The 27917-nt window shown below is 38.9% G+C and overlaps 1 protein-coding gene across 1 annotated transcript in view; it reads right to left on the bottom strand.

Annotated features, from left to right (window-relative positions):
* Window positions 1–27917, bottom strand: part of afg2a (AAA ATPase AFG2A) — a 152089-nt gene that overhangs the window by 21479 nt on the left and 102693 nt on the right. The window contains exon 15 of the mRNA XM_088637409.1: window positions 13562–13726. Coding sequence (XP_088493535.1) covers window positions 13562–13726 — 165 coding nt within the window. The remainder of the gene's footprint in view (window positions 1–13561; window positions 13727–27917) is intronic.

Here is a 27917-nt window from a genome sequence, read left to right as displayed (position 1 = left end):
AAACTAAACTTCACAACACTCTACCCAGATAATTAGACACCATGAAGGTAAGGCTAAAATAAACAAATGTGGCCTAATTCAATGGCCTAAAAATAAAACGTACTTTACATATTCCTTTACATGTTAACAATGTGGTTAAAAGCTATCAGTATGTAAAATTCAAAATTTCATGCTGCCTACAAGAAGACTGGATCACCCGTAAAGGGAAAAATCGGTAGAAACAGAGAAACGCATGTCAGCAAAAGTAATGAGCTGTACAAGCTGTACAGAGGGAGAACTAGCTTTAATACAATGTACTGCACACAAGCAGATATTGACGGAAGGGTTTAAGCATGACCTTCAATAAGATGGGAGAAGTGCTGATTTTGTCAGCTGCAAAGATTAATAGATTTGGAACCCACACAAGAGAAACAATGGCTCCACTGACTGCAAATGGCCATGGTCCAATCTATATACACACTTCAGCAAAGCACAAACAGGCTGCTATCTGATTAAAATATACCACTATTAGTTTGTTCCTGGAGACAGTCTAAGATATTCTCCACAGTTCTGGAACAGGATGTAGAGTACTTTGCAGGCTAAATTTTCACAGCATGAGCAAAAGAAAACCACATTTTTAAAGTACATTTTCTAAAGAAATTTTGTTTTCCTTTGTACCAAAAAATGAAGAGCTGTGCTCTTAATTAATAACGTGAGTGACAAACATAAGTTTATATTTCAATATATATCTGTGTAGGGAATAATTATGAAGGGCATTGTTTTTTATCAAATCACTCGATTTGATAGTATATTACTGAATACATATTTTGCTATTTTCAACACTGTCATGTAAACCATACAAGAGAAGAGAAAATATGCTTGAAACTAAGACACTACAGTTAAAAATGCCATTACCAGCCATATCACCCTGCAGCCATATCACCCTGCAACTCACAACTGGTCAGTACCCGGATGGGAGACCTCCTGGGAAAAACTAAGGTTGCTGCTGGAAGAGGTGTTAGTGGGGCCAGCAGGGGGCGCTCACCCTGCGGTCCATGTGGGTCCTAATGCCCCAGTATAGTGATGGGGACACTATACTGTAAACAGGCGCCGTCCTTTGGATGAGACGTAAAACCGAGGTCCTGACTCTCTGTGGTCATTAAAAATCCCAGGGCATTTCTCGAAAAGAGTAGGGGTGTAACCCTGGCGTCCTGGCCAAATTTCCCATTGGCCCTTACCAACCATGGCTTCTTAATAATCCCCATCTATGAATTGGCTTCATTACTCTACTCTCCTCCCCACTGATAGCTGATGTGTGGTGAGCATTCTGGTGCACTATGGCTATCGTTGCATCATCCAGGTGGGGCTGCACACTGGTGGTGGTGGAGGGGAGTCCCCATTACCTGTAAAGCGCTTTGAGTGGAATGTCCAGAAAAGCGCTATATAAGTGTAAGTATTATTATTATTATACTGGTTATACCACCCAATGTTCCCTCTTAGCTGTGCGCGTATATAGGAGATTGAACTGCGCACAAAAAATGTAATTAAAAAAATTATAATAATAAAACAAACACGGTTGTCAATTGAAAAATGCTAAATTGACCACATGAGACTGGCTGCGAGAGGCCAAACTTGGTTGTGTTCTTATAGTCTCGTTCCTCACTGCTAGCTCGACACTCAGTCTTTATGACTGGGCTCGTTGAATTGCTGTCCCGGTCTTTTGGATCAATATGCTTCTATGAGAATGACTATGTTTACAAAAAATAATTTCAGGTTTACAGTTTTACACCCACTTTTGGAGTTGTGTTGCAATGGCGATAAACCCAAGAATAGTCACATGAATAAGCCTACATTGTCAAACTCAGTTGGCATCATGTTCAAACAAATGCATACCTTAAGTTTCACACCTGTGACAGAACACAAAGCAAGGAAAGGATTTTGCAAGCTATTCATTGCCTTGTTCTGCTTACAACATTCCTAGTTATATAGCTGAATATACAATTCTAGATGTAAAATCCTTCGTCCAGTCTGTTCAAGGGGAATTAGCACATCATGAAAAGAAACATTAAGAGATTATGACAGAATTAAATTCTGAATGAGCTTTGAGCCTTTAAGGGAATAGACAAATACAGTGGATTAAATAACAATACAGTAATAAACCATATTCTTATGCATACGATAATTCTCTGGCTGTTCTCAGAGTTCCTTAATAAATTTTGAAGCCCCATAGCTCTTTCCATTTACTTTGCTGGTATTTTAAAACCTGGTATCAGCTTTGCTGGTTAATTATTTATTTGTGAAATGGAACGGGGCAACTTAAGGCTAGATTTAATTTCGGAAGATTGAGGCACCTCATTAAGACTGTAAGTTTTTACAGATCATATTCATGAAGATAATACTCCTTTGTTTATTGTGTGCCTTTCCTGTATCTTTTTAAAATTGTATTCCTCAACTTTAAGCCACTTACAGATCACATGGAACCAGTGCCAAAAGAAGTAACGCTAGCATTCCCTTGGTACACTATATTAAGACTTTTCATATGTAGGACCAAAAAAATGTATTTGAGAAAATCATATAGAGTTCTTATGCCAGGAACAAAGGTTAAAAGAACAAAGTTTGAAACTAAATTGCATTGCAGCATTCATTCTTCCACAGTGTCTTTCCAGTACCAGACTAAGAAACAACCCTAGACTACAAGAATCCAGGAGATATTAATGTCATGATTTCACAATTAATAGCAGTTTTTAGTTTAAGGAGATAATCGTTAAGATCTCAGGGGACAAGATCCTTGACCTTTAGATCTTCATGACAAAAGGGTTAATCGACAGCTTCCTAGCCTTTGAGCTATTATTAGCTCTTTCAGTGATTCAATCAAATTAATTTAAACATAGTTGAACCTAGGGGAAATTTAATCTAACAACAGTTTAGAAATACAGCTCCTTTGATATCACAAATATAATAAAATACACCATATATCACAACAAAATACACCCGAATTTTGTAACAAAAGAAAACTCATTAAACTTTGTGAAACAAATACCAATGCTTTACAGGTGATTCAAATGACTCAAAATAAGCAGATTCTGAGTGATAAAACAGATAAAGGTCCCTATAGGCTGGTCCTTGTAAAAGCCTGTATCAAGTTTCCTCATCTTCTTCTCTGGAAAAGGAAAAGCCTTATTTTAAAGGATAGGAATTCCAAATTTGAAAAATTGGATGTTAAACTGATATTACAATACACCTTTTATTTCCTTTAAGAACGTATCCCAACTCTTGCAGTGTCAATGGCACTGTGGGAATAATTTCACTGCTGTTACCTATGTTGTCACCTGCATCTAACAAATCAAAAGTTTCAAATAATTTATTTTCCTTTTTATTCTGTCACACTAAACAAAAACTGTGGAACCAGAGTTACATTCTGGAGAAGATAGATAGATAAGACTTTATTGATCCCGAAGAGAAATTGAGGTGTTACAGCAGCCCAGCCCAAGACAAGCAAAAACAGACATCATAATAGACGAAAAAATTAAAATACATACAGTAATACAAAATAAATATAAAATAAATACATAGTTAGGTGTGTGCAAAATATGCTCATAGTCACTGTAAAAACAATAAAATATGTGCAAAATGTGCATAGGTATATACAGATTTAGTGTCCAAAACATACAATAGTGCAGCATGCTGTTCATAGACGAGCAGATGTAGGGCTGACAGTTCTAGCCTAGGGCAGTATTATATACCCTGACAGCTGCCAGGAGGAAGGACCTGCGGAAACATTCCCTTGAACACCATAGCTGGAGCAGTCTGTTCCTAAAAGTGCTCCGCTGCCTAATTACAGTCCCAGGTAGCGGATGAGAGGCGTTGTTCATGATGGCTGTGAGCTTGGTCAGCATTCTCCTCTCAGCCACCACCTCCACGGGGTCAATGCCCAGCCCTAACACAGAGCCAGCATTCTTGATGAGTTTATTGAGCCTATTTACATCTCTTGCCATGATGCTGCTGCCCCAGCACACAACAGCGTAGAAGATGGATGCTCCCACCACTGATTCATAAAAAATGTGTAGCAGTGTTCCACATACACCAAAGTGAGCCTGAGCCTCCTAAGAAAATATAGTCGGCTCTGACCTTTCTTGCACAGGGTGTCAGTGTTAACAGACTACACCAGCTTATCATCCAGGTGTACCCCTAAGTACTTGTAGGACTGCACCACCTCTATGTCCTCACTCTGTAAGGAAACAGGGTTCAGGAGAGACTTATTCCTTCGAAAGTCCGTGACCATTTCTTTAGTCTTGCTGGTGTTTAGCTGGAGATGGTTAAGATGACACCACTCAACAAAGTTGGTAATCAAGCTCCAATATTCCTACTCCCTCCCCTCTCTAATACACCCCACAATTGCAGAGTCATCCAAAAACTTCTGCAGATGACATGCCCGAGAGGTGTACTTGAAGTCAGAGGTGTAAAAAGTGAACAGGAATGGAGCAAGGGCAGTCCCCTGTGGAGCCCCAGTACTGCTAACAACCTGTTCGGACACACAGCTCTGTAACTGTACATACTGTGGCTTGCAGGTCAGATAGTCTATAATCCAGGACACCAGGGGAGTGTCCACCTGCACCGCCCTTATCTTATCTCTCAGTAATGGGGGATGGATGGTGTTAAAGGCACTGGAGAAGTCAAAGAACATAACTCTCACAATAATCCCCACCTTCTCCAGGTGAGAGTTAGCTCTGTGTAGCAGACAGATGACTGCTTCCTCCACTTCCAAGTGTGACCGGTAGGCAAACTGCAGGGGGTCCAATGCTGTATTCAATAGGGTTCTGAGGTGGTCTAGTACAAGCCTTTCCAGAGTTTTCATTAGGTGTGATGTCAATGCCATTGGTCTGTAGTCATTCAAGACTTTAGGGTGCCCCTTTTTGGGTACTGGCACCAGGCAAGATGTCTTCCAGAGCACTGGCTCAGTTTTCACTTATTCTGTGAGTCCTGCAAGGGCCTAATAATAATAAACTTTATTTTATATAGCGCCTTTAAAGGTGGCTTCTCAAAGTGCTTTACAGAATGACAACAACAATAAATAAGAAGAATACACAAGATAAAACACAGTTAAAATCCACAGAGAAGACCATGGACGGTGGTACTAAGTATTGTAGGAGCAATTAAGCAAAGGCTTTTCTAAAGAAGAAGGCTTTGAGTCTGGATTTGAAGGAGTTTAGAGAAGGTGACTCTCTGATATCCTTGGGGAGAGAGTTCCAGAGCTTGGGAGCATAACAGGAGAAGGCCCTGTCACCCATAGAATGTAAACAGGCTTGGGGGACAGTTAGGAGACCAGAATTAGAAGAGCGAAGGTTGCGAGGTGGGGAGTAGGGCGATAATAGTTCAGACAGGTACTGAGGTGCCAAGCCATTCAGACCCTTAAAGGTGAGCAGGAGGAATTCCACACGGAATTCGACAGGAAGCCAGTGCAAGGACCCCAGGATAGGAGTAATGTGAACACTTGCACGAGACCTGGTCAGGATTCTGGCTCAGAATTTTGGACATACTGGAGATTGTTCAAGACTGTTAGATTTGGATACCCCAGCGAGTAGAGCATTACGGTAGTCTATTTGGAAAAACACAAATGTGTTGATCAGCTTTTCAGCCACAGTTAGTGAAAACATAGGGCATAGTCTAGCGATATTTCTGAAGTAAAAAAAGGATGTTTTGACAAAATGCTGCACATGTGGGTCAAAGTTAAGCCAGAATCGAATATCACCCCAAGGTTTTTCAATTTAGACTGAAGCTCAAGTACAGAGCCATCTATAGATAGGGTTACAAGACTGGCTTTACGAAGTTGATGGGGGGTGCCAATAAGCATGACTTTAGTCTTGTCACAATTAAGATTAAGGAAATTGTGAATCATCCAAGTTTTTATATCAGAGATGCAATTAGATAGAATAGAGACAGCCAAATCAGTGTCAGGTTTGGTATGGATGTATATTTGAGTATCATCAGCATAGAAATGATAGCTGAGGCCATGTGATCTTAAAAGCTGACCAAGTGGAAACATGTAAATGCTGAAGAGTAAGGGGCCCAGTATTGAGCCCTGAGGAACACCAGACTTAACAAGACCAATTTCAGACCTATACCCATTAAGAGAGACAAAGTGACAGCGATCAGTGAGGTAAGACTTGAACCATTTGAGAGCAGTGTCAGAAACTCCAAACACAGTCTCAAGACGAGAAAGTAAGATGTCATGGTCAAGTGTCAAAAGCAGCACTGAGATCAAGCAGAATGAGTATAGAAAGAGAAACAGAATCAGATGTTATTAGAAGATCATTAGTGACTTTGATCAGGGAAGTTTCTGTACTGTGAAGTTGACAGAAGCCAGATTGGAGGGGTTCAAAAGGGTTATTTGCATGAGGTGGTTATGAAATGTGACACCATGTTCTAGAAAGGGTAAGTTGGAGATGGAGCGAAAATTGGTTAGATTGTCGAGAGCCATGTTAGGCTTTATTTGCACGGGGGTAATGGCAGCAGTTTTGAGGACTGCTGGTACAACGCCAGTGCTCAAGGATTCATTTATAATATTGAGAACAATGGGACAGGGAGAAGAGAAACAGGACTGAAATAAAGTGGTGGGAATGGGATCTAAAATAGACGTGGTGGGTTTCATGTGTGTAACTAGTTTGTTGAGGGATGCTGAGTCAAGAAGAGAGAAGTTCGAGAGAAGGGAGCCAGAAAAGTTGGATAAGGAGGGAGGAGGTATGAAAAATGATATGCATAGTGGAGAGAATGTGATGCCGAATGTTGTCGATCTTGGAGGTAAAGAAATCTAAGAATGTGTTGCAAAGATGCAATCAGGCAGGTAATGTGGTGAGGAAGTTTGGCTTTAGCAAACTGTTGATGGTGGAGAAAAGATGTCTGCGGTTGTTACGGTAATTTTCAATGATGTGAGAGAAGTAGGTGGATCTAGCAGATTCCATTGTAACCTTATATTCAGACAAGTAATCTCTCCAAGCCTGATAATGTACATTTAGGCCAGAAAGATGCCACCTACACTCAATTTTGCGGGAGACTGCCTTCATAGATCGCAGATGGTCGTTGCACCAGGGGGCTGGACAAGAGTAGGAGATGGATCGAGTTATTAGAGGAGCAAAGATGTTAAGGGTAGATAAAAGAGCACTGTCAATTAACTGTATTTTGTCCTCTAGAGGGTCAGAGGAAGAGAAACAAGATAAGGAGAATAGAACAGAATTTACAAACCTTGGCTGATCAATTGATCGCCATTTGCAGACCTTTACAGAGCGTGATGGGGAATTGTTAGTAACAGGTAATTCCAGATTGAAGAGAATAGCTAAGTAGTCAGAGAGGCCTAGATCAAGGGAAGAGCAGTGGGATACAAAAGAGTCGTTTGCAATGATTAAATCTAGGGTTTGTCCTTTGTTATGTGTAGGGGTACAAACAAACTGAGGAAGATCAAAACATCCCAATAGAGAAAGGAAGTCTTTAGCCAGACTGGATGACCAATGTGTATATTAAAGTCCCTTAGAATATGGATCCTTTTAAACTTAAGGCATAAAAATGAGAGTAAATCAGCAAACTCACCTAAAAAGGCTTCGCTGGGTTTGGGTAAACTGCCACATAAACTGTGGCAATGATAGTAGATTGCGGGATAGAGACATTTAAAACAAGGCACTCAAAAGAAGAGGGAGAAGGTATAGTAATGGGACTTAAATTGTAAAAAAGGCTGTAAATAACAATGATGCCCCCGTCTCTGCCTGAGAGACGCAAAAGGTCAAACAAACCATACCCAGGAGGGACTAGCTGGTTAAACAGCAGCCCATCGTTTTGTCTGTGCCAGGTTTCAGTTAAGCACAGAAAGTCTACTTTTTTTTTCTTTGATAATGTCACATAAAAGAAGAGCCTTGTTGGTATGGAGTAGCGCTGATCTGGCCAGTCTTGGGGATGCAGGGGGAAGCGCTCCAGGAGCGGTAGTGAGAGGATTCTTTCGGCTCCGGTACGGGATGGACTTACAGTCCTGTGCCGAAAATCAGGGATAGAGACTCCGCTCGCAGACGAATGAAAGAAATGGTGCCCTGTGCTGCGATGGAAGTAGCGTCTCGGTCGTAAAATCCCAGTAATATGGCAATAATCAAATGTGATTTACGTAAGTGTTAATCAGATTTAGGAATCCCAGAATCCTGTATGCAACAGTTCCATACAATCCTAGTGGCTTTCAGGTCATTTTAACAGTAGGGACTCCCAGTGACAATTCAAAAGCAACACAGCCCGGATTTGAACCAGTCAGCCTTGATCATCATTTGTAGTATTGTACCACAATCCCATAGGTTAGAAAGGGACACTTTGTAAATGGGTCTTTGAAAGATATACACTACTACATCTCAGAATATTCATGTCAGAGCTTGATCAGAGAAAATGAGAAATATTATCCTCCCCAGCAGCAACCCCTCTCTATGACAACAAAATGCAATTACAGTATCAGATTCTACATTTTGAACAGGCAGAGAGGCATCAGACTCAGGAACCAGATGTTGCAATGGGTTGGCTCCGGCTTAAGAAAGCTGATTTTAACACGCTTTTGTCCTCAGGCTGACATTAAATGAGCGTCCTAAACAAGAACAAATTCTCACAAACATAGATAAGATGCTTGTTGTAAAAAAAAGTGGCTACTCCAGGGAAACTACTAGAACGTTACACCAGTGTACAAGAAACCATTTATAAGCCGTTGAACAGAATGTTTTGATCATTGTACAGGATAAATGTCAAGGCTGGGTTTAAAAACGAAATCCCCTAATTATTACTTGAATTCTCTAGCTTCACTAACTTTGAACTCAGGGTCCTTCTCCACAGTACTTTTCCCTTCATAAGAACGTGCTCAAACGTCCTTGTCAGTTAGTTCCCCCACACAGTCATTAGCATTAAGTACCATTTAAGATAATTAAATATTGTAAATCCCAGGGGATTTTTAGTTTCCCTCAGATTCCCTCTCCGCTATCTGCACCAGAGTGAAATTACTAAGCAAAAAAGGAGTTAACATGCGAGCTACAGTACACATATGCAGCATGGCTTGGAACAGGCTAAAGGGAGAAATATGATCATCCCTTGTCTTGCCTGTGGACAGACCTCCAGTTTCAATAGAAAAGCATGAAGATTTATGATGGCCACTCATCGTGCTTGCTTCCTATAAGCGTGGAGTTGATATATAGCTGACGCCCGACTACGCTGGCACTCTGCTCCAGCCTTGCACCACTCTTATGCACTTCGGAACTGAGAGTGCCAAAACAAATACCAGCATGTAACAGCTACCCAGGCAGACCACTCTAATCCTTTATGACCAAGAAAGAATGAATAGGAACATTTACATGTATTCTCTTACCTAGCAGGAAAGATAAGGCACAAAATGTTACATTCAAGACTGTTTAAAGATCAACACAGAATTTAAAAGAAATATCAAAAAGGAATGCAGGAATAAAAACGGGAAAAAAATAAAGGTAGGACAGTTTTAAAGGTATAGCGACCCCATATTTTAGAAGAATGCTTTAAAGCTGGTTTTAAATCTGTTTGTGTTCTTAATATTTGAAAAATGTACAATTATTCATGGCATAATAAGCACAACATTGTACAGATGTTTCTTGTGTTTTTCTTTTCTTGTGTTCATTTTAAGCCAAGCCCCATCCATAACTTCTGTATGTTTGGCAGTCATTTATTTCTGAAGAGGAAAACCACAAACTGTCTATATCAATACAATAAAAAAATTAGCAAATTCTGCTTTGCACTGGTGTAAATCAGTGTTTTTCTTATCAGGTAAACTCAGAAAACAAAGGAAAGTTTAAAAGCTTTAGGCAAATCAAGACAGGTTATGTATGAAATGCAGAAACAAAAAACAGAACAACTGACAGGATTGTCAGATCTAGAAGTACATGGCATTGATGATGAAACTACAAAAAACTATCACACCAAAATGTACAAGTGCAGCAGGGGTTTTCCTGCAACTGATTTCTTTTTCTCAATGATGCTGAATTTTGAATAAGAGATCAGAAAAAAAAAATATTTCTAAAAGGAATAAAATTCTAAACAATGTTTGCAAACAATGTGTCAGACAACATTACATTGTCCATTTTCACGGAAAAGGGAAGAGACGCCCGCGTGTTTTTATTGGCCAGAATGACCTCAGATGCGTCATAAACCGGATGTCTAAACCACCGAAGGTCAATAATCCTGAACCTATCAGATTTCCAAATATCAGCAAGATGAACATTTTCAGAATTATATAATTGGAGCTAAAATACGGCAGAATTTTAAACTATGACAGGTCAACAGAAAACGTTTCCAAACCACGTTTTGCGATGATGCTGGCAGCGCAATCTATGTTAATATCAAAATCTATTCTCTACCAGTATAAACGGTATAGCCAAATCCATATCGTGGCACATATTTCTATTGGTATACCTTCTATATATATATATTATATATAACAGCCAGCAGCCATATCACTCTGAAACTCACAACTGGCAACCCACTGAAGCTAAGCAGGTGTGAGCCTGGTCAATACCTGGATGGGAGACCTCCTGGGAAAAACTAAGGTTACTGCTGGAAGAGATGTTAGTGGGGCCAGCAGGGGGTGCTCACCCTGCGGTCCATGTGGGTCCTAATGCCCCAGTATAGTGACAGGGACACTATACTGTAAACAGGCGCCATCCTTCAGATGAGATGTAAAACCAAGGTCCTGACTCTCTGTGGTCATTAAAAATCCCAGGGCATTTCTCGAAAAGAGTAGGGGTGTAACCCTGGCGTCCTGGCCAAATTTCCCATTGGCCCTTACCAACCATGGCTTCTTAATAATCCCCATCTATGAATTGGCTTCATTACTCTACTCTCCTCCCCAGCTGGTGTGTGGTGAGCGTTCTGGTGCACTATGGCTATCGTTGCATCATCCAGGTGGGGCTGCACACTGGTGGTGGAGGGGAGTCCCCATTACCTGTAAAGCGCTTTGAGTGGAGTGTCCAGAAAAGCGCTATATAAGTGTAAGTATTATTATTATTATACTGGTTATACCACCCAATGTTCCCTCTTAGCTGTGCGCGTATATAGGAGATTGAACTGCGCACAAAAAATGTAATTAAAAAAATTATAATAATAAAACAAACACGGTTGTCAATTGAAAAATGCTAAATTGACCACATGAGACTGGCTGCGAGAGGCCAAACTTGGTTGTGTGCATTATTATTGCTACTCGATAATCAATATATATGCTCTTATAGTCTCGTTCCTCACTGCTAGCTCGACACTCAGTCTTTATGACTGGGCTCGTTGAATTGCTGTCCCGGTCTTTTGGATCAATATGCTTCTATGAGAATGACTATGTTTACAAAAAATAATTTCAGGTTTACAGTTTTACATACACTCAATGTAGTGCTCACAAGTTTTTGTGACTGTGGCAAGAATTTGCACAACATTCAATTTTTGCACACACAGGCCATTAAAAATTAGAGGGAACATTGCCACCCATCCCAAGTAATAAGTCATATCTGCTTTACAGATAGGAGAGGGCTCACTTTATCCACCAATGAAATATGGTACTATCTATACATCTCTTTGTCTTCAGAGAAATGTGTTAAATGAAGCAAATATTAATTGCCATGTTTTAATACCATCAATCAAATTTTGATGATAAAAATATCTCATTGAGAATTCATCACAACAGTGACTCCATGCTCTCTGTATTTACAAAACTGCAGTACTTCAGTAAAACTTTAGTGATGTGAGGATATCCTGTTCGAATGCACATATAAGAGAGAACAGCCAATGAAGCAGGGTTTCTCTGAATGCCAGGCTTGTGCTGTATTCTGTTATTATTCTTCAATTCACACCAATGGATGCTGCTGGGTTCAGCTGAATGATCCACTCCACTGCAGTGGGAGTGAATTTCAAGAGTTGCTTACTTAGTAGAGATTGGGGGATATGAGAAAGGCTTCCAAATTTACTCTCCTCTACCTGTTGTATAAAAAGTAACACCGGGAAAAAAGTATTTCTAAAGCATCATTCTCTTAGATCGTAATATGATAGAGATGAAATTGAACATGGTAACAAACAATCTGCACATAGCACTTAACACAATGACATATCACACAGTATTAGAGTACACAAAGACATAGATGCTCTCTCCAGAAGATTAAGAAAGGAAAACGGGCATGCACAGACAAATTCCCAAACTAAACAAGGGTCTTCTCTTTGTGAATGCAAAGTCACAAGCAATTAAAATAATTACGAAAATTAATGCTTTCGGCACGTTTAACATTTATTCTAAAAGTGCGAGAGACCTTTTAGAGAGACTCCCTTTGACACTGAGAAGTTCTTAGCACACGTTTGTAAAAGGATTTATGTGTGAGTGTGTGTCAGCATGGAGGGGGGTGTGCGTGCGAGCGAGCAGGATAGGGAGAAACGGATTTACGTTTAGAAAGAATTGTGCATTCCAGCGCTTTCAAGAAATATGCTGCTACTGTGTAACTAAAGCAACCTTTTAAAATGTGTCACAGTCTTACATTTTTGTCTTGCCTGCGCCAAAAAGGCCGGAAGAACGACATTTGTGCAGACTTGCAGGTAGGCAGCATTAGGAAATATTTTACCTGCTTCTGAAGGTCACTTTCACCAAAAACATTTTCATGTCCGATAACGACTGCTCACTTTTAATGGATCAAATGCCATAGAACAAAGTATTTAATCTGACCAGCTTAATGACATTCACCTATCAGAAATGCTTCAACTGTATTTGTTCCACTATTATATACTAAGGACAAATAAGTCAAGTATCTTTAGAAGAAGATCCTAAAGAAGAATAACACACATTGAGGATGTTTTCTGACTTCTCCCCTTTTTTGTTGGGTGTACAAAAACCTAGGTTCAAACCAGAAAAGCCAAATTTGGAACTTCAGCAACCCTCTGGGTACTAAACTTGTTTCAGGTGTGAAGACTTCTATGTTAAACCAACCTTTCAAAAATACAGGAATATCTTCATGCCTGCTTATCAGTTGCATATTTTTATACTAATACCTCGTAACATTCCTGAATCCAAGCTGCAGTAGAAAATGTTTGTACCATTAAAGCTCTCCCACAAGGAAATTTTTTATGTTCCTGAATATACCTTTATAATGAGCTGGCTGTAATCAGTGATCACTAATTTCCTTTATAACTAAGAAAAAATAATTTTATATTTTTTTGGTGAAACCTTAAGGGGCCTTAAGAGAAAATATAACTTTCTAATTTCCTTAGCAATGTTTTGCAATGCAATGCTCTATCTGTGGTGTGAAAGCTATTTCTTGAATGCCATATTGAAATTAATCGGCAGAAGTGAAAGTTTTTGCATATCTATGTAGATAAAACAATTGTCACACGTGTGATCAGATTTTCCTTGGGGGTATACTGTGGGCGAATTGCCCATCTAATTCATTTAGTAGTTAGTGGGCAGTATGCCCACAGGGAAAATAAGAAACATAGAGGTAAATCAATTTCTAACCTTTCACTTCTTCTGCATTGACTGACTCCAAAGAGAATCATAAATCTTAAAGCGCAAACAGGGAGAACTTACCTCTGCGCCTGAGTATTTCTTTGTCTGAATCACAAGGTCATTGAGACAGACATCCTCAGCAACTGGAATGTTGCTGAACTGAAGTTTCAGGATTTCTCTGCGTGTGGCTGCATCTGGCAAAGGTACATAGATGATGCGATCCAACCGCCCAGGTCTCATCAAGGCCTGCAGGTGAGGTGATGGAGGGTTCAATTGAGAAATAAAACACAAGGGTCTATGGAATCATATCTGGATCTCATTAAGATTCATTATTCAACCTTAATTACTGTAAAAGATCGGCAGGTAAGGTTAGATATTAAATTATATTAAAGCCTCTTTTTCCAGCAGGTAAGGAAAAACATACTGTGAACTCAGTAGTTCTACCCAGGTAAGACTCAATATTTAGCCATTGCTCTATGCATGATTGGAAGATAACTTAAATGTACCTGTCAACTTAAAAAATTGTGGGCACATCAACTTTTTGAGAATGATGTTTATCTTCAATACAACCCATAGTAATTTACGTGTTCTCAGGTATTTCACAAAGTGAGACGCAAGAAATACACACATTCTTCTGTACAGCACAGAATATATTTGGGTATATTTGACAGCTAACAATGTTGGTTATTGACTCAGCACAGTGAAAGCTTTAAATTTCTAGCTGCATTCAAACTGGAATGGCAGGATTTTTTTTATCACGTTATGCAGAACAACAAGCACATCATTTAGGAGCTTTTGACATCTGTAGGCAAAGACACAGGATTTTCACACATTCACAATCTTAAAAGGTGAATACTGCATTTTATAATAACCTCTGAGTCTCCCCTGTAATGTGGATTTTAAGATCACACAGTCTCTGACACTCCCATTCTGTATTGCATGTTGAAGGTGGATATATGCTAAATGGAACTGCTCTACCTTCTCCTCAGGAAGTACCTCTGGCAGGCCCTTTCACTTTGAGAAAAGTAAAGCTCAGACATGAATGAATGAGGTATCTCCATGGATCAGTTGTAAGCCACAGAAATAAGGTGGAAGTTATTACTATAAGATAAGTGACGGATGTGTGTCTTTTAAACTTATTTACTTGGTTGTCATGTCAAGGATGTACACAATCATTTTTCAGACCAACCTGAAATACTGAGATGCTTTTCCTACAAGTACATGAGGGTATTTAGGAGGTCATAATAGACCGTTGACACTGAAAAAGGTTTTTCTCCTCCACATGGATAGTGAAACGTACAATGTCTTAAAAAAAGAATGGGTTCTGAAGAAAACGCACCATGGTGGAATCGTGTTTCTGCGTTTCTTAAAGCGTGACATTGCAACAATCACGGTCAAGTTGTAAAAATGACAATACTGCTCTGGAATCAGCCAGGGGGACAGAGGCCATATGCATTCCCCATTCTCAAAGGAATTTCAAAGGTACTTCCTGACAGACAGAGAAGACTAAGGGGGGACCTGGTTCGAGTAATTAAAATCTTCAAAGGCATTCCAAAGTCAAACCAACAGACTTCTGATTCTGAAATTCTTCAGAATCATTGGTGAAAAACAGAGGACCAGAGGATGCAACTGGAAACTAGGGGAATGTGCCTTTAAAACTGAACACTGTGTAAAAAAGCCAAGGGGTACGTCAGAACAAGCTACCCAGCCATGCTGTCAAAGGTTGGAAATGATTCTATAAATTAGCTGCTAATAACCAAATCAACTAGGTGCACTTAATGATTTTCTCTCATTTGTGAATTTCACTAACAGTGATGAGAGAATGGTGCAAGAAGTTTCCAGCTGACAATTACAGAATTAATAAGCTGTGATAGGACATTTGTAAGATTTTAATAGCCCATCCTATGAAAGAATCTAATTTTGAATTGGCTGTCCTTTGACTACTTCTTTGGATATCAGGATTTAAAACTACACTTAAATATCACAGCAGACTGAAGGTCACTGGAATAGGAGTGTCAATAATTTGGGTACTTCTTTTTGTGATTTACATTTGAATCAGGTCTTTAAGATACAACTGAATAAAATTACCTGTGTGTCACTGATTGATAGTTTTTTACAACTTGATGGAAAGGCAAGACAAAAAGGCACAAATCAGATATACTGTATAAAACTGCTTCTTAATTTAGATAGTAAAATCCATATGTGTATGAAAGTGTTAACATTCACATATAATTTCAAAGAAACTAGAAAATCCATTCCTGGCTGTTTTGTTAACTTTTTCAGCTCTATTGGTGACTCTGTAGACACAGTGACCCTTGAAGGGTTTGTAGTGGTGTTACTGTTATTCAGTTCCGCTGAAAAATATCTCTTGAATCCCCATAACCCAACATTTGTTTCTATTGATTACATTAACTTGTGTCCAAAACCTTGAAAAAGATCTGTATTACTCACACAAGCAATGACGAATTTAATAAACAACGTCTGATTGATGGTACTCTATCAACCGGATTTGTGAAAAACTGTCACTTGCCATAATATTCTATAGCATGCATATTTTTCACAATCCAATTTCATGCTACATGAAATCCATTCATTCATTAACAAAAAGGCATCTATTCCAGGTACGGACCATGGCAACTTGGAGCCTAGCCTGAAAGTATAGTGCACAAAGCAGGACTACACTCTGGCCTGGATGAAATGCCAGTCCACGACAGGGCACACAAACAAGCTCAAGGGAACACTAATTGTCAGCACGTCTTCGTCAGATGGTGGGGGTAGTGTAGCATAATGGGTAAGTATCTGGTCTCACAACAAGTGGGTTCAGGGTTGAAATTCCCTCACTCCTTTTGTACCTTGAGTGAAATATGTTACCCCAATTGCTCCAGTTCACCAAACTGCACAAATGAGCTGATGTGGCTTGCATATGGACATTACCTAACCTTTATAAAATGGGATGAAACTGCAGCACCAGGAGAAAACCCCCAATAACAAGGGCAGTCCCAAACTTCACACACCGCTGTGAAACAGCATTACTAACTGCAGGCCACCTTGATTCCTCAAGACAAAAACTGTATTTTCAGAAACCAAAGCAACAACCGTGATTACAGTTTGTTTTTCAGTATATGTTGGGTTTGCACAACCGAGATGAAAAAGCAGGACTTTAAATTAAAAAAAAAATGGTTAGACTATAATGAAAAACAAATGACTGGGATATGCTATTTCTGAGCTAGTTCCTGATGATTCAAAAATAATTGTTTTGCATATAGATTTTTCACACATTATACATGGAAAGAGTTTGTAGATGTGTGAAATAAAAAAACACTATTGGAAACTGAGAAATTATGGAATAAAGTTCTATCCCACAACAAGCATGTGTGTCACAAGTTCCAGATAAAAGCAGGAGACATTAACAAACCTTTTTCCAGTAACTCTGAGAACATTAATAGGACAGCAATAGTATTTTTGGTGTTTGTCAGCAAATAAAACAGGAGTCAGAATTGTGAATGTGGTCTTAACTAATCTTAACGAGCCTTGTTTGCTTTCTTCAACTTTTCATCCACCTCATTATCCATGACTTTAAGTTCAAAACAAGCAGCTGAAAATGACTATACTTTTACAAGTCAACAACCTAATTACAGTTTCAGCTGAAAGTTATCAAAAAGTGGAATTATTTACACAGGTCTTTTCCATGCGGTATTACCATTAATTAAAAAAATGTCAGAAACAGACTTATTGTGTCGGAGAAAATGAGCTAGAAAGATTCCACTGAGCCCATTATTTTTACAGTCTTCTTCGAGAAATGTGATCAGGGTCACTTTAAAACAAAACCTTCTCAACATGGCGTTTGTATTACTTGAGTCTGAACAGCAACATCGGACTAGGGAAACTGACAAGAAATGCTCTTCGCCAACACATGTATAACAAAGCAGTGCATATAAAATGGATTAGACATCTTTTTTTTAGCATTATAATATCCAAAGGGGAATAAGCTTTATTTTCCTTGTAGTTGGTTACAGATATTATTCATTTTAGCTGTGAAGTGGGAAGAATAACCCCAAATATAGCTTATTAAAGACAAATTTATAAATTATAAATTTAATTTAGAAGTTGGGAGGGATGATTTCTAATACAACACACTACAGAGCCTGGCATGACGTCCAAAATTTAAGGCAGGAAAAAAAACATTTTTGCAATTACTATTTTAAATTTTTGACAAACCTCTCTGCAGGCCCATTATAGTCTATCAGTCAGATACGTGCTTTCAAGAACGTTTTTGGAACCGTGACATGAACAGCTTCAACTGCATCTGAGCACACACACACCCTAAGACAGTGAACAACTGTAGAACTCATTTAACTGCCCAGGGGCAAAGAAAGCCTTTTCTTCCTCTCAGCAAAGTAGAGCTATCCATCACTTAACAGAGATACTTCCTGTTTTCAAGCAGTTCAGGAGGTAGGACTTCCAACCCAAATACTTGGCTTGGCAAGAAGTGCTTGTGTTGATGGACGCTTTTATAACTACTTCATTCCACCTGAAATCTCAGTCTGGTGGAGGAAGGGTAGAGTAACAAAACTGAAACAGCTGGAGGGAAGACGCCTGTGTTCTGACAGTTGTTACTACCTAACCTTCTGCTGACATATATCAAGTTTCACTGATGGAAAAAAAAAAAGAAATAAATGAACTTCAGGCAGTAAACAGCAAAGGATTTTTTTTTTCAACTAAACCAAGATTTAATCATTCTAAACTAAGAAATTAGATGAAACAAAACTGTACTACACAACCTTGTAATTGTGGCCATTACCCTTATAGAACAGTGTCACAAACATATTCATTTTTGAGTCTTACCCATCTTGGGTCATTATATGCATTCTAATATTTTATAAATCTAATGCAATTTGAACCTATACATCCCATATTTTAAAAAAAATATACACATCAAAATGGCTATACTTTTTTCACATGACTGTAAAGCGTATATATATACAATAGCACTGTGTAATTCAGATATGATTGTATATTTGACTTGTTAGTTGCTATATTTTTAATTAATCAATTGTCTGCTGAACAATTTCCTGGACCTGTGGAATGCTGAAGGCTGGAGGGCAAAAAGGCAATTTGTTCAAACATAATCTAAGAAATTGCAACCAGTCCTCACATTGAACTATTTTGTTTTCAATACTTTAGGTATGTATTTGATGATGCAAAAAAAAAAAGAAGACCAAATCAGTGGGAGTTTTTTTCCGTTTATATCAGCTAACAATAGTATTAGGTAAAAAAGTCATTCCACCCCACTGATGAGATCCATCCAGATTTGACGTATTAGAAATTCTCCCCCAACAACTGAAGGATATTAAACCAATATTTCTGTTTAACACAGATGAAAGCCTATCAGTGTGCCACTGCTCTTCATTGCACAAACATGATTATAAGGATTTGTAGGTGGGTTCTAAGGATTGCAATTATGAAGAGTGTCCAGGTATATCAAATGAAGAAAAAGAAGAGGTAATGGGAAGAGTGAAAATGAAGTGGGAGTCTTCTCCAATGCCTGTTTTGCAATAGCATGGTCTCCTGTAAAAGGGAACTAAGTACATAAAGCATGAAATTAGCTGAGGTGACTTAACAATAACGTGTGATACAGCAACCTAACATGGGGGGAGGTCTCTGTGAGCTATCTTGAAAGCACCCCTTGCACCTATGAAGATTAATTTCTAACAATTACTGCCAAAATGGACTACAAGATAATAGCACTGTATATTTCAAAACTTCAGTTCTGAACATGCTTAAAGATGTGAATATGATTTGATGTTTTCCTTTTTGGATTGTTTTCTGCCCTGAATATTTTTTAAATACTCCTCTACGGATTTGCCTAAAGGGGCATTTGTTGAGTCTGTCCTGATATGATGGCATTTACTGTATGTGGTTTCCCAACCTGTCAGTCTGCAATCCACAGGGGCTTGAGACTTATTCTGAACATTTAGTGAGCTAAATCAGAAGAAAACAATCAAGAAACATGCTGTGAACTGTGTGAACAGCCCCAGCTCAGCTTGCTGAATGTGTGTGGAGGATGCCTGGTGCCTGCCATTTCATTACTCCAGGGTTCCATCACAGAAAGCCCTGACACCCCACCCAAAATTGACAGCAGCTCTTCCAACAACAGTGCAGTGCAGCAGTGATTATTACATTAGTCAGGCTTGCTTCCATTCCAGTAGGTAGGACTGACTTAAGAAGCCTCTCAGGATTCAGCTGCAGTACTCTTCCAGCCCAAGGCTGATTGGTCCTAATTACAACCAAAAGGGCAAGCTTAACAGTCTTGGTTCTTCACAAGGATTTTAAAAAGGTGTAATCATAATGCAATATCTATACAAAATTTGCTGTACACTGCAGGGGGGGTTTGTGTCTTCACAATTTAACTAAATAGTACACACCTAGTAATTAATTTCTTACATGATAATTACACATATGATCAATAAACATGCTTAAAGAATCTCAAAATATAGAATTTGAAGGTGTCAGGAAGGCTGAATTATCAACAGCCGAGACCTAAATGAACATACCCTTATAATCCAAACAGCAAGCTCCTATATTTCAGAATCACACAACCATATAACAATCTTGAGTGAGGAAACACTAGTGAAACCTTTCCTCACACACTCAAAACCCACTACAGCTAATCCATCTGCTGCCACATTTCATAAAATGACTGACTTTCGGCTTTGAAATGAACAGGAACTGTGACCTGTTCCAACACTGCATCGCACATAAAGAGCTTGTTGGAAAATTCCATACAGTGCCTTGCGAAAGTATTCGGCCCCCTTGAACTTTTCAACCTTTTGCCACATTTCAGGCTTCAAACATAAAGATATAATTTTTTTATTTTATGTGAAGAATCACCAACAAGTGGGACACAATTGTGAAGTGGAACGAAATCTATTGGATTTTTTAAACTTTTTTAACTAATAAAAAAATGAAAAGTGGGGCGTGCAAAATTATTCATATAATTATAAATTATTGCATATAATTATAAAATTATATGCATAAAGATATAAAAAAATTTATATCTTTATGTTTGAAGCCTGAAATGTGGCAAAAGGTTGAAAAGTTCAAGGGGGGCGAATACTTTCGCAAGGCACTGTATATTATGCAGTCTTTGTAGTGAGAAAGAATGGGCTGTTTTGGGGAAATCCAAATCCTGAGTGCAGTTTCTCAGGTAACTGCGACTCCGAAAGACTGCAGACCTTGCCACAAGCAAAACAAACACAACATAAACCCTGCATTTCCAAAATTACGGAAAACTGAGCTACCGAGCATGAAGATAGATGTTCTTACTAATAAGGGATTGGGCTGCTTGGTGTTAATATTTCAATTGCTGTGATGCAGTGTTCAGCAGACATTTAAGCTCTTACTTATTAATATACAGAAATAATATTTATGCATACCTATTTGGCTCATTTAGGCCACAGTAAAGAAGTAAAAACATAGCACAGAATAAGAAATGTTTCCTGAAAATGATATACAGTTTTGGGAAGAATTCTTCGGGGCCAACAAGAAGTGAGATTTTTCTGTGTCTGGGTCTCATAATCCACCAGATTCCATTAGAGCAGAGCTGGTCTTTGTGAATCAAGCTTTCAGCTTGTGGAGTTTGTGTCTCAGGGACAAAAGAAATGTCAGGAATTTGAAACTTTGCCTCTCTTTCTCCATGCACACAGGAGATTCATTTAATACACTCCCTGAAACCCTTACAGTAACAGCTTTATTCCATGGGATAACACTGCCTCGTATTTCATTTAATGAGCGGAAGTCCAGTGACAACAAACAGACTTGATGTGGGGACTGAGGAGCTGGTGGAGGGAATGTTCCGTCACAGCTGTGCATAGTTAAGGACTTTTCCTCCTTCATGTTGAGTAATCTGGGACTTGGCCTGCTGCCCACAGCACTCCTCACGATAACCAAATAAAAAAGCATTTGTACAAGTGCATAGAGACCAGCAGCACATACTGCAGGTCAGATGTCAACCGCGACCCCCCCCCCCAACACTAATTACTCAACTGCCAATTGAGACAGCAAGTGGGCAACAAGCTTCCTGGTCAGATCTGTCAAGTTACAGAATCTGGCAGTGTGACAAGCTATTTTTCCCTTCTCTTCACACTATTCTCAACTCACTGCAAAACAAGTCCCTCTGACTAATTTCTAAACAACTTCCACTATGGAATGAATGATGTAAAGTCACTGCGAAAGTTACATTTCTAATGAAGAGCTGTGTCTACAGCTAAAGGCTAGACCCATTCAGGTTCAAAATGGACGGTCTTCACATGGTCATCCTGTTAGGTAACGTTCAGGGATATCAGAATACCCTCAAGCCAGACGTTATTATGAATAAATGTTGCCAAATGGCCAACAACAAGAATAACAAGCTACATATCTATATATACAACTTAAAATTGTTGATTTGGAGAAGGGATAGAACTCTTTCTGACTGTGATAAGAATCTCAAAAAGAACAAATGACATGTTTCATATATGAAATTATAGAGTATATATGAAAAATCATATTTCCATATATTTCACAATATATAATATAGTTATAGCTAGTTTCCTCGCACAGTCCAAAGACCTGCTGGTAAATACATTGGCTTTGGGGAAAACTGGCCCCGGGGAAAGTATTTGCTTGTATCATTTCTGCAGTGTTCCCTGTGATTAACTGGCCTCCCATCCATGGTGTATCCTGCCTTGCACCTATTGCGCCTATGTCTCTGAATTGGATGAAGCGATTAGCAAATGGAATGATAAAATTGTTATATATTTATATTGCCATGACAGTCATAAAGTTTTTTTTAAAGGGATTTTATTCAAATGGACATACTTTAAACATTTTAAACCCTGCTGAGGTGACTCTTAATGGCTTAGTTCTTTCATAGCTAGGAAATGCGGAAACTGAATAAAATAATTATTTTAAAAATAATTACTCTAGTCAAAGATACTAGTATTTAGCAGGAAATAATACTTTGAAACAGATCACACAAGACTACAAAAGAGAAAAATTAATTCATGTTGTTTACACCGAGTCAACTAAGGAAAATATCTTTGTAGCTTTGTAGAAATTGTAGCTTTCTACAAAGCTAAATATTGTAGACATAATATATGTTTTTGGGATGAAAAATGTTAATTAAATATTCCCTATAGTATGACACTTAAAGTGTATTCGTGTTATATTGTGTAACCTAACCAGCCAGGTTGTTGAAACCAATAGCCAGATGGAGGAACAGTACTCAAATATTTTGAGACCCAAAGGTGTCAGAACAAGGATGCAAAGTGAGTTCACCACCACTGAATTCTACATCATGTGACCGGATATCACTGGAGACAACCAACCAGAGAGTCTGCAGGTCTTGTATTAATCTGATCAGCCATTTTGTGGTTTATGGAAAACAGTCATTCTCGAATGTGAGGGAAGCCAGTGTTTAAGAACGGAACTTTATGGCTTTAGTTTTCACTTCTTGATTTGGGAGCTGTAGGCTGTGGGAGTAGGAAACAGCCAATACGCTGATTTGTGTCAAGAAACGGCTGTTTCAATTAGCTACCTTCACACAGATCAGATGGACCACATGGCCTCCTCTCGTCTGTATCCCTTCTGTATATAACTGTATTGAAAGAGCTGCACTGCCTTGGAGGCCAGTGAAATGAGGTGTTACCCCAACCCCAGGCCTGTAAGGGTCACCTGAAGAACAAGCAGGGTAGTGAGAAGACTCCTCCACCCTCTGGCCCTGCTGAGCTTCAATGAAGGAACATTCCCATCAGGGCTCTAACATGCAATCCAGCTTCCATTCCTTCCATTGCTTTTTTTTTTAAATTAGAAATGTCTCGATTTGGCTTTAGATTTCCCAAAACACAAACACAACCAAAGCCCTGTGCCCCCATTAAGTGACACTTGACCCCCTTCATGCAGCCCGAGGCAACAAACAACAAGAAGTGTCCCCCTGGCATTCTAAGAAACACCTGTATGCATGTTTAATTCTGCCATAATTAAAGAGGTAACAAGCTCATAAATATTTGCATTTTTGAGCAAAGCAGGAATCATTTATGATTTGCAGGAGCATGGATAATTGCAAAGAAATTAAAAGAACCTGGATTTAAATGATACTTCTTAAAAGAGCAAATTTGGAAATGGTAAAAAAAAGCCGCAACAGAATTGGAGTAGTGATCTTTCAGTTCATGGTCGATGCTTAATGTTATGAAATAGTTTTACTTAACTGTCTGGGGGTAAATCAATATTATTAATTAGGATTTATGCTCTTGCTATTGCTCATTTTTTGTGTATGAGCTGTAGTACAGAAAATATTTTGGACTTCCACAAGTAATTTGCTTAGCAAGCTTAATATTTGACTGCACAACACAATTTTTGTTTTTCCATTGAAAGTCTCCCTAGGAGTATTTTGCTCTTGTGTGTCCATGTGTGTGGAGAGAGAAGAATTGTGATGTGGTGGGGGATGGTGTCAACTAAATTAAAAAATAATTTAAAAAATCAGTGGGATCTTGACGTACAGTGACAAATACACCTGCAGAACATTTTTAACAAAAACGTTTTTAACTTGCCAAACTGAAAACTGGGCAATTTTTTGCATACTGTGTACTCAGAAAGACAGTATTAAAGGGGAACTGCAACACTATTTTTATATTTAGGGGTTTGAAAGAATCGGCATCGATGAGTGCATTTCAAACTACAATGAAAATAAAATGTATACATGTTAAACCTTCAACTTATATCACAAAATAGATTACATTTCCAGGTATGCGGCGTGCCATATTCTGCAATTCAGAGCGAGGTAACAGAACTTCCAGTGAGATGAAGCAGCTCTATCACATAATAAAAAAGCAGGCTTGGGAATAAATCTCTTTTAATACAATAGAAGTATTGCTATCGGCTTTGAGAAAGTTTTGCCGACCAATACAACTTAATTATAACTCTGCATGTATATTGAAATATTTATGTGGTTAAATGTCTACAGCTCAACTATGTTCTTATTTGCTCATACATCACATTACATTAGTCACGGCAGTGACTAGTGAGCGGGAAGGGCTGTTTCACGTTGCAATTCGCGCAAACTCTCGCTTTCGCCCCTGGCGGGACCAGGGGTTTGTGACAGCACGGCGATCATACAGGTCATTCACAAAGTTCACGAGTTTGTGCTTAATTCGGAACTGGTACAATTCTGCGATACCATCATTTATTTTGTTACCAAGATTTAATCACAGACTGTGAAATTGTGATTGCAGTTCCCCTTTAAGGTCTCAAGACATACCGCAGCACAAAGACAAACATGCTGGATTTGCTAAACCCTTAAGAGCAAAGGAAGTGGTGATAAGAAAATACAAAATCAGGAAAACAAGGGTTTGAGGATTCCCAACGACTCTTTAACAGTTATAAATCTTGATCAGAAGTAATGGTATATGGGCTGTGAAAAATCCTTGGTTAATCCTTACTTTGATTGTTTCTCAGAAATACTCAACGACACACTGGTAGATTTTTGCAAACCTCTAAACTTAAAATTTTAAAATAAAAAAATACAGAATCTGAAAATAAATGATGGGGGGGGTCATTGACTTTGACTCTTAATCTCAAAAGGTACAGTTTCTCGAGAATGATATCAGTTTGTTTTATGACTAGGTTGCATTTTTAGTGATGACCTCCTTTATGTAGTGAACCCATAGCTGTGGTTCCTAAAAGACTGCTGCAATACGAACAAGGAAGACTTGAGTAACAGCTTCCTTAAACTACTGAAATTGGATACTTTGGGACACAGCAGGGAGTGCAAAGAAAACAGGCCTTATCAGCATTACTCTCAAAACTCTACACCACACTAGTAACCTTCTGCCAGGCTAGACTTTTGCTCCTGGCAGAGTGGTGAAAGACACCTTCCAGGGATGCCTGTTCTTCAGGACAGCTTATCTCTGCTCGCTTTTAGAGTGCTGATTGAAGACAGTGACTCACAGAAAGTCAAGGGAGGTGGCTATATCTACTTTCATTTCCGTGAAACCTAAACATTTTTTCTCCCACTCACCCCCCAAAAAACAGCTAAAATATTCAACCTTCAGTGTCTGAAAAAAACAACAACATTCTTACATGCACATGTAAATGATATTGCAAAATAGTTTAATGCATTAAAAGGCTATCATACTGCCACAATCCATTAAATTTACTCTGCATGCAGCCAAGAGTCTGTTCTTTTTTTCTTTGCCTGATAATCCCATTTATCCGTCTTTTCCTCTTCGTCTAGCTGTGGAAACTCAGGCTGGCTAGGGGTCAGGAATGCTGAACAAGTGCACTAACAGTGCCACATCGAAAAAGAATGCAATAAGTCAAACCATACAGTGGGGTGAGAAGTCCTTCTCAACAGCCCTAAATAAAATTAGTTACTTGTCCTCCACATGCCATAGCAAAATAGCAATTAGTTCCATAGTGTTCAAACATCAGATAACTTGTACAAGTGAAAACCTGCATATAGTTTTTTATTCTAACTCAGCTCTGACAAGGTCACCCCCAACTCCTCCTCCACTGAGCTGGAGGTACCTTCTGTAATCAGACCCCTCACAGGCTATGACAAACCTGTTTTTGTCACAACAGAACACCCACTTGGTTTATTAGCCCACAATCTTAGAAAACACACCTCTATGGTTTCCCCCATAAGCTATTCCAGTATATCGGAACATACCCTTCACTGAAAACCACAGCACAACGCAAAGGCGTCTCTATGTTTAGAATCACCTATTCAATAAAAATGAACACTAATCTCTACCATCTGCACCCCCTTCTCCCCTCCCTCAACAGAAAAACTGCATCTCGGCTGAGTACATTTCACAAGCCCTAGTGAATACACCCCGTTGACAGCGCCAAGCCTTTTATACATCGAAAACATACAGTATTCCCTTTCAAAAATAAAAAAGATTATCATTACAGATCCAAAAGTTACAATTGGTTTCTCATCCTTTTAAGCCCTTTACAAAGAGCTCTATAATTAAGAAGGGAAATGATATGAAATACTTTTCCTTTCAGAACGGAGTGGGTTTATTTTGGATATGAGTGTGATACCTGACCCATTTAAATGGAAACCAGAGAATCTGTTAACACAAGGAATGCCCCAGATCCTGCCTTCTGACTGATATGGATATTTCAGTTCCTGTTCCAAAAATGTCTGGATATCAGTACAATTCCATATTTCTGGGTTATGTTTTGGCAACATTTCCTCCACAGACTGAAGGGTAGGAAAATTGAGTGTGTGTGTGAGTGTGCATGTTGGCAGGGCACTCAAACACAGAAGAACAGTTGTAAGATCTTCACAACGGCCTTCTTATCTCCTTCCTATTTAATTGATTGATTTTTGGATTACTACATTAATCTGTGCTTACTATGTTGAAAGTAAAAGGATATATAATTAATCAAATGCTACAATGGACTGGCATCCCATCCAGGGTGTATCCTGCCTTGCAATCCTGAATTGAAGTGGTTAGAAATTGAATGGAGGGCTAATTAATAAAAGTGGACAGCAACATAGTGTCATGTTAAGTCCTGCTGCCTCTGAGAATAATCCCAGAGTGGAGTTTCCATGTTCCCTGCATGCCGGTGTGGATTTTCACACCGGTTCTTCCAGTTTTCCTCCCTCCTTCTCAAACGGCCACCTGGCATCTCTAAATTGCCCCCAGGTGTGATGCTGTGTGTTTCCTTTTGATGGAAAGACATCCCACCCAGGGTGCACTCCCACCTTGTGCCCTATGACTGTATGATAGATGCGGGACTGACAGGACCCTCACCAGGAATAAGCATCTATCTGAGAGCAGATGGATAGAATAGCAAAATTACACAGTCTCTGATGCCCAGAGGATAAGACTACCAATAAAAAGTCACTTGTTCATTAAAAAATACAAATTCCACATAAATCAATTTTGATGTGGAAATTATAGTGTGCCATCACTATAAGAAAAACGGGTATTTTCTGAAAACGCTGATCCCATTCGCTTTTAAATTTTTAAGATTACATTTTAGAAAATAAACAGTAAGACAAGAGAGGCATTCAAAACTAACAAATGCTACTGATCCAATAAACAGTTCTGGGTTTACATGCCTCTCAGTGCCTACCCATTTTCACCACTCACTTTATCCCGAAAGAGCCTCAGTGAGCAACAGCATGATCTGGCAGGCACAGGACACAGGCTGGAGTACATCTTAGACAGGACATTAGTCTACACACACACACAGAGGAGGCAATTCAGAGATGCCAAATAACCTGGACAGCATTTTTTTGGACACACAGATGAGTAGAAAATACGGACTCTTTGCAGAAGGTGTCAAAGGCTGGAATTTCACCCAGAATCCAATCGCACAGACACATCACCGTTTCACCACTTAATATATATTTTTTATAAATATATATATATTTCTTCATTTT

Source organism: Lepisosteus platostomus, chromosome 1 (genome assembly GCF_059453375.1).
Source record: "Lepisosteus platostomus isolate fLepPlt1 chromosome 1, fLepPlt1.hap1, whole genome shotgun sequence".
Taxonomy (NCBI): Eukaryota; Metazoa; Chordata; class Actinopteri; order Semionotiformes; family Lepisosteidae; genus Lepisosteus; species Lepisosteus platostomus.
The sequence above is the reverse complement of the archived record's forward strand: the minus strand, read 5'-3'. Positions and strand labels throughout refer to the sequence as shown.